Below are 14297 nucleotides of genomic sequence, written 5' to 3' on the forward strand. Positions count from 1 at the left end.
TGTTTACATCTCCCTTCAGGGATACTTAGACCATGAATATTAGTAAGAGAAATCCTATAGCTATTTTGAATTATGTAGGGTAGGGACTGTTAATTTGGCGTCATTTTGTACCTTTCTTCTTTTCAACACTTTCAGTACTTATAAGTCTTACTGAGGCAGCTAAGTGTCACAGTGGAATTAGACTTGGAGCTATTAGACTTGGAGCCAGGAAGACCTGAGTTTGAATCTAGTCTCAGATATTTGCCAGCTCTTTGATCTTCCACTCACTAATCCGTATCTGTAAAGTAGGGACAATAATAGAGATGTGGAGGGGATCAAAGGGTTAGTATATGTAAAATGTTTTGCATATCTTACAGTGCAATATGTCAGTCTTAATTATTATTGTTGTTTGTAGAAGGATGAGCTAAAGCAGGAAGCAAAGGTTTCATAGGTTTCCACCTGATGATGGCCCCCAAATAAATATTTTTTCAAAGGGAAGATGGACTTTCTTGACTATAGTGAGTTTTCCTCCTATTTTGTCTCTGTCCTGACCAGCATCACTGATTGTGAAGAGCTGCATATGTATAAAGAAATCCACCCCAAGGGTACTGCCCTATGATATTTTTTTAATTTTCCCTTTTATTTTCCCATTTCCATGTCTAGTAAACTCTGAAAGTTATGACACTTGAGCATCTCTCACCATATCCCAAGCAATGGGGGTTATTGCTAGAAACTTGATATGTTAAAGAAAGGCAGAGAAATAGAGAATAGGATCTTCAGATCATGAATTTAGAACTGCAAGAAATCTTAGGGATCTTCTTTATTTAATAGATAAGGAAACTTAGATACAGAGACATTCAGTGATTTAAAGATTACCTAGTTAGAGAGTAGCAGGGCTGGGATTCAAAGCCATGTCCCTTCATTTCAAAAGCTTTACTCCTTCTAATGTATCATATGGCCTACTCACTTTATTTATAGATTTCTAGTTATTAAGACCTTCAATTCATTGGCTAACACTTTTTGTTTTTGTATTTTTTAAAACCTTTATTCCCAATTTCAAAATTGTTTTTAGACTCTTTATGAACACAGCATAAGGATTTTGTTAAGATGTTAATATATATAGTATTTTGGTAAGACACATACTTTTGAATTTGATATAAAATATGGAAGAATTGAAATGATAATTTAAATTTTTTTCTTGATAGATTTTTAAGGATTTTCATGAAGGCACCATTAATTTTGGACCCACCTACAAATATGATGTTGGCTCAGAAGCTTACGATACAAGTGATAAGTGTCGAACCCCAGCCTGGACTGACAGGGTACTATGGTGGAGGAAGAAACATCCTCTTGATAAAACAGGTTAGTGATAATGAAAGACTTAGCAATGTTGAGCAAATTAGAGCAAGTACAATTTTTTAAAAAATTTTATTTGTTTTATTCTGGACTTAAGAAATAAAATAACCATTTCCAGAGTATGGTAGAATAGAAAAAAGACGATTGTACATGGAACTGCAAATTTATAATGTACAACTAGCTTTTTCTTTTTTAAAAAAATTTAAGTATTTTATTTATTTCCTTATCCAATTACATGCAATGGTAGTTTTTGCCAATCATTTTTTTTTCTAGGCTTTGAGTTTTGAAATTTTTCTCCTTCCCTCTCCCCTTCCCCTGACAGAAAGCAATCTGATATAAGCTCTATATTTATAACCATGCTAAATATTCAAAGATGAGTACACTTTTAAAAAACCCAACAACAACATATTTCTCATATATGCTAAGTTCAATGTTCTTATTAAGGTTCCTGATTCCTTACACCTAGAATTCTAAAATCATACCTAATTTCTTTTTGGGTAAGTTATAACAGCATGCCTAAAATCCCCAAAGCCTGTAAGTTGGACATCGAGTTTTTGTTCTTCAGACCATCTCCACTTAGACTGTGTTTAGGACATGAGATTTACTGCTACCCTATACCTCTCCTGTTCTGCCATTCCTCTTTTAGTTCTGGCCAAGGGAAGAGAAGGCTACTTTCAAAAGATGTGACCTGTCATCTTTCTCTTTCCTTGACACTCAAATTTCCCCCTTCTTATGCATATCCACAGATGTCCTCATTCAAATCACTTGCCTTCTAGTAGCATGTTATTCTATTTGATTATATTCTGCTAATTTAGAAGTAAAAAGATGAGCAAAAGTAGATAGAGTTGACTATTTTAGCACCCAACAACTATTTCTTTTTTTCCCTTCTTGGAAAACATTCAGAATGACTAAAATTTGGGAGAACTAGACATGCTTTTCAATAAGTAAAATACTCAAACTAAGCTCCTTTCATGGGAAATATGCTAGTATTCAAGGCTAGGAAATGTATAAACTCAGGTAGATTAAAAAAAATCCATTTTCTTCAGATAATATTTACTCAGCAGTTATGTTATGTCACCATACCAAGCTTTTTGAAGTGGGGCTTGTCAGACTAAGGGTTCTCAGACACACAGAGCAATTTTATTTCCAAGTTTATTCCCTAAGCAAAATACTTAATCTCTTGAAGTAGTGAAGGATACCATCAAACTTGAATGATAAATTTGATGGACCTCAAGGATTTTATTCCACTAATACTACAAAGAAATACAGGCACTACTGAAATTCATGGTTTCCTTTGTTATGATATGAATTCATAACAGCCATGTGAGTCAGCATCTCCCAAATTTAAACTTGCATGCTAGGTGGTAATGCTTAGCTTTTTATCATGTTCAATTTAACAAATAGATATTAAACAAGATGCTATGCCAGATGATATGGTTCAGAATATGAAAAATGACAGCCCCTATCGTCTTGGACACTACACTCTAATAAGGAAAAGGATGGATACGGAATTAATTCTCATACAAGGAAGAAAATTGTTATTTTTGCAAAGGGGAAGGGTCTAGGCAAAATGCAGTTAATGATATTAGAAGGGAGGGAGAAACTTTGTTCTGCCAAATATCAGATAAGGTGTCTTCTTAGGTGGGTCTTAAAGGAAATGAAAGATTTTAATAGACAGAGATGTGGAGGGAATGCTTACCTGGCATGAGGGCAGCCTGCAGAAGTGTAGGGAATAGACAGGAGCAGATTAGGGTATGGCTGTAGGATATGAGTGAATTATGTGGAAGGGAAGAGTAAAGTAACATGTCAGTTAATGTAGGTTGAAGCCAGACCTTTCCTAGTCTGACAGGGTTTCATATAGCTTTGTGAGAGTGGTGGGAGATACAGGAGAGCTAATGTTTTAAGGAAGTATCCTCCTAGACTAGAATAACAGTTGTAATAGAGAATAAAAGCAGAGTCACAAGATAAGAGGGCAAATCAATTTGTCTGCCATAGTCATTTAAGCATCCTAAGTTTGTTCTCTGCCCTGAAAAATGAGAATGATAATAGTTTCACTATGTGAAGATTAAATAAGAAAATCATCTAGTATATTGGAAATTCATAGAAAGGAATTCATCAGTACATTTGTTTTTCTTCATTTAGGGCTCTTATTTTTAAATGTTATATTTTAATGTGTGTTTTCTTTAATTGTGCATCCCACAAATGGAATCCCCCTTTAGCGGGAGAGCTCAACCTTCTAGACAGTGATTTAAATGCTGACACCAAAATCAAACACACCTGGTCTCCTGGCGTTCTTATGTACTATGGTCGAGCAGAACTTCAAGCTTCTGACCACAGGTAATGTCTTTTCTGAGGTTCAAATGTCTGAAGACATTTTTACTTCCAGGGTTTTTAACTAGCTTTTGAATTTGGTCTCATGAGATTTGAAAATGCCATATTTGCTACTCTTCCAAGCTGGGTGCGTGCTATATGTAGAGAGAACGGAACATTGTTTTCTGCTTGCCATGTGAGGAGACTGATGGGCTACAATGAAAACTGTGTCTTTGGTATGCTCTTTTGTCTTTTGACTTTGGCACAAAGGAGATAACCAGTGAAGGCAAGAGGAAAGGAAGAGTAGCAATTCTTAGAAATGTAACAAAAACAGCATTGTGTCCGAGCACCATCACCCTCTGCATTGAGGGTTTGTAACCTTTTTTTGTGTGTCTTTGGCACCTCTGGCAATCCAGCTGAAGGGTGTTGATGCCTTCTCAATAATGGTTTGTTTTCCACATTCATAATTAAAGATAATTATAAATACTATTTAGAAGTTAATGAAAATATAAAGATGTTAATTATTTTTTCCCATATATATATATATACATATATATATATATATGTATATATATATATGTATGTACTTAGTTTAGCTTTTGTCGATTATAATTTCCTTTGCATGCTTTGGCTGTAACTTTCTTCCTCATTTCTAGGTGCCTGGTCCTTTGCCTTCTTTATACTTCCCTTTGCAATTTAGAGGTGATGCTATTGTATGAGCAAAGAAACTATAGCTTAAAATTTATGATAAGGAACACGTCATGTTTCCCAGAATTGATTTTTTTTTTAATTGGAAGATATTTTAAAACTTCAACAATTAACAATAATATGGGACAAAGACAATCTGAATTACTGAAAAATATTTCATTTTTTGATACTTAATGCTTTAATGAATTCTGTGATCAGATCAATGTGAGTATTCCCTCCCTGAGTATAGTTCACTTTCTATCTAGACTTTTATCATCTTTGAGATTCTGTCTGTGTCCCACGTAAGTTTTCCATATAGCAATACTCAATTATATTTTGTATTCTTGTTTCTCTTCTTTTAGTCTGGGAAATTTACATTTTGGTAAATATGCATCCATTTCACTTAGATTGTCAGATTTGTTGGCATATAATTGGACAAAATCACTCCTAATTGCTTTAATTTCTCCCTCATAGATGATGAATTTACTCTTTTTGTTTTTGATACTATTTGTTTTCTTTTTTAAATCAAATTGAACACTGGTTTATGTTAATTTGATTTTTTTCATAAAACCAGCTCCTAATTTTATTTATTGTTTTCTTTCACTTTTATTAATCCATCCTTTGATTTTCAAGATTTCCAGTTTGGTGTTTAATTGAGCATTTAAAATTTGTTCCTTTTCTAGGATTTTTGGTTGCATGCCTCAAGTATATTTTGAAGGCTCAGAGCAACACTCAAGCTTTCTATTATCTATATCTATATTCTTCATGCCCACTATATAACCAACACCCACATCTTTTTCTAATCTAACACTTTCTAGACAATATCCAATAGATCACTTCCTGAATATAGGTCATCATTGGAAATATGCCATCACCTATTTATTTTTGGATTTATTTCTCCTCCCTCCCCCCTTTAAAAAAAAAGAAATATAGTTTTCTTACATTCACATAATTAAAACAAATGTTTAAGGGATTTGTACCTGCTCTGATAAAAAGAAAATTAGTAAATTTTTTGGGTGCTGCCAAAGTGGTTTTGGAAAGAAACCCCAGTAGAAGAGTCAAAGGATATGGATTTCTGCCTCTGATATTAATTACTGGATGAATATGGGCAAGTTTCCACATCGTAAAACAGCAATGTTGAACTGAATCAGCTTTGAACTAGCTTCGATTCTAACCTATGGTCCCGTATTTGGAAACTCTGATTTTTGCTGTATGCTCATCCTTCTTATTGAAACAATGCATTTTGAATTAGTGGCATCCAAATTATTTGTAAGCTTTCATTTAAATTTCTTAATTTCAAAGCTACAACTAAAAACAAAGGATGATTGTGCTGTTTCCTGAATGTGATATCATAAATATTATTTTAAATAGCCTTTTCTGAATTTTTCATAATCATTAAATTTAAGGACAAAAGTTCCTTGAGTTTATTGAATTGGAATGAAGCATGAGAAAGGTACTTTCATGCATTATATTCATATTCCAGAAAATGCTTTTCTGAAAAAGACAGATGACTGAAACATGTTGGGAAGATCCTCTAGGGAGGATTTATGGGAGATGGGAAGTTTTTTGGGGGAAAGAGTCTGGAGGGTGGAGGAGAGGGAAGAGCAGGTACCCAAAACAATATAGTGTAGGATCAATTGAAATAATGATATAATAGTAGCTGTTGATCTTTGCAATTCAGTCCAATCAACACTAAATAACAATTGTTTCATGGTTAGTATGACAGTAAGAAAGTGCATTCTAGTGAGAAGTGGGTGGGTTTTTTTTGGGGGGGGTAGTACAGGGGATTCTGAGGATAGTGGAGTTAACCTGTCACCAAGCATCTATGAATCATCAGGCCTGGGTTTAGAGTTCGAGAACCAGGTTCAAAGGTAAGACTCCCATCCCCACCCCCTGCTACAAAAGTATACCCAGGTGGACACATTGTTGACCTCTCCAGGTCTAAGCACTGTTGGATTAGATCATAGTTAGGAGCAGGACGAACCTTAGAGCCATAGAAACACACACACACACACACACACACACACACACTCTCTCTCTCTCTCTCTCTCTCTCTATCACACGCACATATACACACATGCTCACACTGTCACACACACACACAAACACACACTCACTCTCTTTCACATACACACACTGTGCCATGCACATAAACACACTCATTCACACTCTGTCACACACACTGTGCCATACACATAAACACACTCATTCACACTCTGTCACACACACTCTGTGCCATAAACATAAACACACTCATTCATACTCTGTGTCACACACACTCTTACATTATTTTACACACACATGCTCTCTTTCACACACGTTCACACTGTCACATACACACACTGTGCCATACACATAAACACACTCATTCACACTCTGTGTCACACATACTCTTACAATGTTTTACACACACATACACACACCTTCTCTAAGAGCACACTGATTGTAAGATAAGTCTTCCTGACTCTAGAATTGGTGCTCTTCACTACCTACCTTCTATCCCTCAGTTAAGCATTACCAATTTATTTCTTAATTGAGAATGCGTGAAGCCATCTTTCCTTCACTTCCCAAATGTAAATTCCCTCACCTTGTCCATAAGTTATTAAACACTCGACTGGCTTAAAACCCTTTAAGTTTTTGTCCTTAATAATTGAACAATCATTAAGATCCAGCTGAGATAATTATTTTCTAAGTGCTGACTACAATAATTAAAGAGCAGCAATATTCCTCTTACAGGACTTCTTCCACCAAAAAATGAAAGCAGTAAAACCCCTTACTTATTTGTAAAATAGGACAAGTGTTACCCTATCTCCTGGACAAATTGTTGGGATAAAAATGAGCAAGGGAAACAGTGGAAGGATGCAAATATTAAGGATCTGTTCAGTGAACTTCTTTCATGAATGAAATTACCTTTGTACTCTCTCTTCTGGGTGTTTAATAGACCTGTGTTGGCTGTTGTGGAAGTGGAAATCCAAGAAGTGGATGTAGATGCTCGGGATAGAGTCTTCCAGGAAGTGTCATCTTTCCAGGGACCCTTAGATGCTACAGTGGTAATAAACCTGCAGTCACCAACCCTGGAAGAAAAAAATGAATTCCCTGAGGATTTACGGGCTGAGCTTATGCAAACCTTAGGGAATTATGGGACCATAATTCTTGTCAGGTAAATACCAGTGGCCGCTAAATCTATGTGTGTTGCTATAAGGATATCCTGGGTTTCAGTAGGGAACCGCTCATTTCTTTTCTTTGACAAGATTTGACATTCTGGCACCTCCCATTGATTTCTTCTCTTTCCATCTCTCACTTGTTTTCTGCCTTCTCCTTTGCCATTCAGTCTAGGATTGGGGGTAGGGGGGAAACACGGCTATTTCTTTTCTTCCTATTGTTCATCCAAAAGTAACATAGTGCCCCTCTTAAGATTTAAAAAATTACTTATTATATATATAATTATATATATATTATAAGGACCAAGATTACTGAGTTTAACAACAGTGTGAATAGGGTATTTATAAGCTTATTGTGATCTTAAGAATGAATTGTGAGGGGCAGCTAGGTGGCTCAGTGGATAGAACACCGGCCCTGGAGTTAGGAGGATCTGTGTTCCAATCTAGCCTTAGACATTTGATGATTACCTAGCCGTGTGACCTTGGGCAAGTCACTTTAAACCTATTGTCTTGAAAAAACGGAAACAAAAAAAAGGAATAAATTGTGCCATTATGTGTTACCTGTATAGACTTTCTGTTTTTTAGTTCCTTTTTCCTGATTTAACTCATGTGCCAGACCTTACTTGTACTTAAATGTATCATTTGTTTTATTTTCTCTCTATTTAGAAGATTCTGTCTATTAAGACTATTTGGTATATTTGCCTTCAGTCCTTATATCTGGACATCGAAACCTGTGATATGAGAAGAAATTCTTTTTTTCTTTTTCTTTTTTCTTTCTTTCTTTTTTTTGGGCGGGGGGAGGCATTGTGGATTCCAGGTTACTGTATCAGAGAGACTCTTTCCTCTAACCATTTAAAGTTATCTCTTCAAAAATATAATAGATGGTAGTGGGGAGGAATGGATGGAGGGAATTACAATCAGCAACAGCAACTGTGGAAAAATATGGAAATAACTACTGTGATGGACTTATGATAAAGAAAGTGATCTACCTGAGACAGAGCTGATGGTATCAGGACACAGACTAAAACACATTTTTTTTCTCTTTTCTTTTGCTTTATTTCTCATTATGTTTACTCTTAAACAAGAATATTTTAGTAATGTGTAAATAAATTAAAGAAAAAAATTTTAAAAAGTTATCTCTTTGATAGATTTTGGGTCTTTATGCATAACATCACTTTTTGTTCTAGAAATCCTCAATGTCCCTGGAAATTCTCCTTTCATATCTCCTATCTGCTTTCTCTTGTTTCTTTTCTTTCCCGCTCTCCTCCCCGTTATCTTCTATTATTCCTCCCTTCCTTTCCTGAGCCCTTCTCCTTCTCTCCTCCATGTTTCTTCCCTTTTTTTCCTCTCCTTTTTCCCCCCTCTCCCACTTTCCTTCTCCCTTCATTCCTATTTTCCCTCTTTCCTATGTATCATGCCCTCTTGCCTGAGAAATGATCCTCAGTAATCCAGGCTTGGATCAAATATATGATATCATTGTTGTAAGGTAATATCTAGAGGAAGAGACTTCCTTTATTGAAACAGGTTAGTACTTAAACTGTAAGCTCAAGAGAATTATCTGGAGCACTGAATGGTTAAGTCAGAGACAAGACTTAAAACCAGGATTTCATTTTTCTGAGACTGTTTCTCTGTCCCCTGTGCCACCTTAACCTAACAATCAAGGCTTGCCCCGGGGGAAAGAAATTCTTGAACTGATCCTACAAAATTAATAGCAACTCTTCTCCATTCACAAGGACAGAGATTAACCTGGAACCCAATACAACAGCTAGTTGTACTATTTTTTCTTTATTTATCCTATAAACTACTTTTATTTGTCTCTCTTCTTTCTAGGATCAATCAAGGGCAAATGTTGGTAACTTTTGCTGATAGCCGGTCAGCCCTTAATGTCTTAGATGTGGATGGCATGAAGGTAAGTCTCCCATGGTAGGATCTAGAGCCATGTTGAGTGTCTCTGTGTGCAGTGTTTCTCTCATTCTTCTTTCTACTTTTTGGACTTTAAGTATCTCACTATGAACAATAACCCTGACTCTTTTATGTTTGAAATCTAACACTTAACTGAGGTTTGTTAGCTGAGATTGAATGATTTATCCCAGGCTAGATTACTAAAATATCTTTTTCACTGAATCACCTACATGACCCTCACCTACATTACTCCACCTATGAGTCTTCTCTTGAGGTTACTTTGGAGGAGTACGGCATATCTGGAATGGTAGGAATTTGTCAGATAAGAATAGGGACAGAGAAATCCAGACATGGGGAACCATGTGAATGAAGCCACATAAGTGGGGTGTGCCATGGTAGGTAAATGGAGGAGGAGTAGTAGTAGTAGTAGTAAAGTTCTAGTTTGGCTGATCTGGGGCACTCTAACACAGGAGTGATGTGAGGGAATATTGGAAAAAAACTGGATGGTGCTGACATTTTGGAGAACCTTGCACTCCCTGTTTAGAAACTTAAACTATACTCAGACAATTGAGATCTGTTGAATAGTCAACTTGATAAGCATTTAATAAACACCATATGAGAGGTGGGATGCAAAGAGAAATGAAATAATCTCTACTCAAGAATTTCACATTTTTTTGGAGGAGACAACATGTACACAGATGAAGTGATACAGGGTAATTTCAGGGAGTGGGCATTATCAGCTGACCCTCTTTTGAATCTCATAGGGTCAAAGATCTTATTTACTGAGCTGAGAATTTAAGGAATCTAGGGATGCCAAGAGACCAATAGAAGGAGAGAGAGTGCATTTCAGGTACATCTTGAAGGAGGATGGAATGTTATGTGTGAGGGACACCTCATACATCCATTTGGCTGAATCTTAGACAAAGTAATGGACAAAAATAGATCATCAGTCCTGAAAGATAGTATGGAGTCAGGTTATGAAGGACCTTAAATGTCTATCAGAAGAATTTGCAGTGTTTTAATCTTGAAGGCAATAGGAAGCCAACCACTGACACTTTGAGCAGGGTCAGGCCTGTGCTTTAGGAAGATCATTTTGGGAATGTAGTAGGAGGGAACTTAAGAAAATGAGACTAAATAGGCTATTTCAGTAGTCTAAGGAGGTGATCATGAGGATTTGGATAGAGTGGGGAGATTGGCGGGGGGGAAGAGGGACATAGAGAAGGTTGTTAGAAAAGTTGAGAAGTAAGATGATAAAATTTGAAAACTGGCCAGATATGCTAGGTGAAACAAAAATCAAAAACATCAAATTTCAAACATGAAAAACTAAAATGATGTTGCCATGGACATAAATACAAAAGTCACTGGGAAAGAGTTTTTGAGGAAAGAATTCCCATTTTTAGACACATTGACCCACTGACTAATGGGATATCCAAGGGAAGATGTCCAGTATATAGTCTAGGTCTGAAGTTTGGGGATGAGACCAGGGCTGGAGATAAATAATTGACAATCACTTTCACAGAGATGCTGCTCCAGGATATGAGAATGAAGGAGATTACAGGAGAGAAAGGAGACAGTATAGGGGGAAGGAAAACAGGATAGAAATCTAAACCTTGTGGGCTTATTTACTTCAAGCCTTGACTGGAGGGGAAGAAAGGTTGGCAGTGGAGATAAAAGGGTAGTTAGAGATACTGGAAAGGATCCAGGAGCTTGGTATCTTTTCCAAAGTAAAAAAAAAAAGATAGAAGAAGGGAGTGGGCAGTAGCATTATAGGCTGAAGACAAAGATAGTAAGAATTGATTGAAGGAAAGTCTTTGTAGACTGTTGAGATAAGAGCTCTGTAATGTCATGTTAAGTGGTGAGGTTGCTTAGGATTGAAATATAAAATTCCCCCTTTGTGTACTTCAGAATTAGTCGCTCAGGCAATAGCAGCAGTAACTCGCATTCATGTTGTACTTCAAAATTTGCAAATCACTTTTCATGTATTATCTCATTCTATTGTTACAAAATTCTTTTGTGCTTAGGGGATCATAGATTTAGGAATGAAAGAGGGAGCAACTAGTTATCTCCTCATTTATTGTCCCTATCTTACAGAGGAGGAGACAGGCTTACAGTGGTTAATTCTTGGCCCAAGGAGGAAAACAAGAGGCCATGCTGACTGAGACAAGGCAGGATTCATAAACTAACCGAATCTAACATGGAGGATGAGAGTTCCTAGCAGAAATCTGTTGTTGTTTACTCATTTTCAATCATATCTGATACTTTGTGATTCCATTTGGGGTTGTCCAGGGTCAAATAGCTAATAAGTGTCTAAGGGCAGATTTGAGCTCAGAACACAAGTCTTCTTGACTCTGGACCTGACACTTCATACACTGTGCTACCTAGCAACCAGAGCAGCAGTCTAAAACTGGACTAAACAGTCCAAACTCTTAAGATTGAGAACAGATGAAGAAAGAGGGTATAGGTGACCAAAAAAACTTTTGCCTCTCCCAAATGTTCTGACAGTGGTGCCAGCCAAGCTCAGGGGAAGGGAGTGAAAGATTCTTAGGATCCTCCCAGTACACCTTCACTTTGTAAAAGAAGAAAGTGAGGCTAACAGAGTTGGTGATTTAGTGTTGTAGAAAGCACACATTAAGTGGCAGAACCAACCTGTGGTTAGAGCCAAAACCACCTGCCTTCAGAGATTGGTTCTTGGATTAAAATATGTATCTGATTGTTTTCTTCATTTCACTGTCCCTTATATTCTCTCTCTCTCTCTTTTCATATATAGATGTGTGTGTGTGTGTGTGTGTGTGTGTGTGTGTGTGTTTATATTTATTTATATATATATTCACACATATACATAAATGTATATACTTTAATACTCTTTGTTTTTACACCTGTCATTTCCCAATATTTCATATTCCCTGTGATAGGCCCAAATTGAGTTCTCTCTTTCACTACCTAGCATACATCATCCCTAATATAATTGCTTGTTGATAAAATTTTGCAAAATAAAAATAATTAAATTAAGCAGTACTGCATCGTTCTTTTTTTAAAAAATTTTTAGTTCCAAATTCTCTCTTTCCTTCCTTGCCCCCTTTCCCAGACACAATAAACAATCTGATATAGGTTATACATGTGTAATTATGAAAACATTATCATTTAAGTCATTTTGTGGAAGAAAACTTGAACTAAAAAAAATAAGTGAAAAGTAGTATGTGTCAGTCATCAGACTCCCATCAGTTATTTCTTTGGAATCAGATAGCATTTTTCATCATGAGTCCTTTGGGATTATCCTGGGAAAGCAGCTAAATCACTCAGAATTGATCATCACACAATTTTGCCATTGCTGTGGTGTTCTCCTGGTTTTGCTCACTTCACTATGCCTCAGTTCATGCAAATCTTTCCAGATTTTTCTGAACTCATCCTGTACAGCAAGAATTCTTTTGGTTAACTGGTGAAGACTATATACTCCTCAGATTAATGCTTTTAAATGCATAAAGCACTTATACTATGTGGAAAAGCAGTCATTAAAATAAAAATCAAGTTTACAGATCCTACGCTCAGAAACCCTGATTGGAGAAATGCAGATTAAAACAAGTATAAGGTACCACCCCACACCTATCAGATTGACTAATGTGACAGTAAAGGAAAATGGCAAATGTTGGAGGGGATTTCAGAAATTGAAGACTTTGTAGGTGGAGTTGTGAACCGATTCAAACCATTCTATAGAGCAATTTGGAACTTAGCCCAAAGGGTGATAAAACCATGAATACCCTTTGAGCCAGAAATGCCACTATTGCATCTTTATTTCAAAGAGATAAAAAAAACAAAAAGGAAAAAGATCTCTGTACAAAAATATTTATAATAACTTTTTTTCTGGTGGCAAAAAAATTGGAAATTGAGGGAATGCCCATCAATTGGAGAATGACTAAACAAATTGTGGTATATGACTGTAATGGAATCCTATTGTGCTATGATGAGCAGGATGTTCTTAGAGAAATTTGGAAAGACTTTTAACCTCAAGTGAAATGAGCAGAACAAGGAGAACAATGTATTCAGTAATAGCAATATTGTATGATAATTAGTTGTGAAATAGAAATTCTAAGCAATTTAATGTTCCAAGACAACTCTGAAGGACTTTATGAAGAAAAATGAAATCCATACCCAGAGAAAGAAGTGATGGAGTCTACATATAAGAGCTAAGCATAGTTTTAAAAAAACTTTCTCTATTTTTCTTGGTGGTTTTTTTGGGTCTGTTTTTTTTTTTTGTTGTTAGATTTTTTGTAAGGCAAATAGGGTTAAGTGGCTTGCCCAAGGCCACACAGCTAGGTGATTATTAAGTGTCTGAGGCCGGATTTGAACCCAGGTACTCCTGACTCCAGAGCTGGTGCTCTATCCACTGCGCCCCCTAACTGCCCCGGTCTATATTTTCTTTCATAACTTTTTGAATTTTACAATTTTCCCCCAATCTCACTTCCCTTCCCCATCCCTCATAGAAGGCAGTCTGATAATCAGTCTTTATATTGTTTCCATGCTATACATTGATGGAAATTGAATGTGTGTTGAGAGAGAAATCATATCCTTAAGGAAAAAATAAAATATAAGAGATAGCAAAATTATGTAAGATACCTCTTTTTAAGAAAAAAAAAATTAAAGGTAATAATCTTTGGTCTTTGTTCAAACTCCACAATTCCCTCTTTGGATACAGATGGTATTATCCACCACAGACACCCCAAAATTGTCCCTGATTGTTGCACTGATGAAATAAACAAGTCCATCAAGATTGATCATCAACCAACCTCATGTTGCTGTTAGGGTGTACATCTTTCATAACATTTTAACATGGAAGTATGGGGTTTTTTTAGGGTTTTTTTTTTTTTTGCAAGGCAAATTGGGGTTAAGTGGCTTGCCCAAGGCCAC

The 14297-nt window shown here is 36.2% G+C and overlaps 1 protein-coding gene across 2 annotated transcripts in view; it reads left to right on the forward strand.

Annotated features, from left to right (window-relative positions):
* SYNJ2 (synaptojanin 2) overlaps positions 1-14297 on the forward strand; it is a 146397-nt gene that overhangs the window by 115158 nt on the left and 16942 nt on the right. For both annotated transcript variants that reach the window (XM_074187923.1, XM_074187922.1), the window contains exons 17-20: positions 1185-1341; positions 3555-3672; positions 7274-7492; positions 9324-9402. In XM_074187923.1, coding sequence (XP_074044024.1) covers positions 1185-1341; positions 3555-3672; positions 7274-7492; positions 9324-9402 — 573 coding nt within the window. The remainder of the gene's footprint in view (positions 1-1184; positions 1342-3554; positions 3673-7273; positions 7493-9323; positions 9403-14297) is intronic.

Source organism: Macrotis lagotis, chromosome 5, assembly GCF_037893015.1.
Source record: "Macrotis lagotis isolate mMagLag1 chromosome 5, bilby.v1.9.chrom.fasta, whole genome shotgun sequence".
Classification (NCBI taxonomy): Eukaryota; Metazoa; Chordata; class Mammalia; order Peramelemorphia; family Peramelidae; genus Macrotis; species Macrotis lagotis.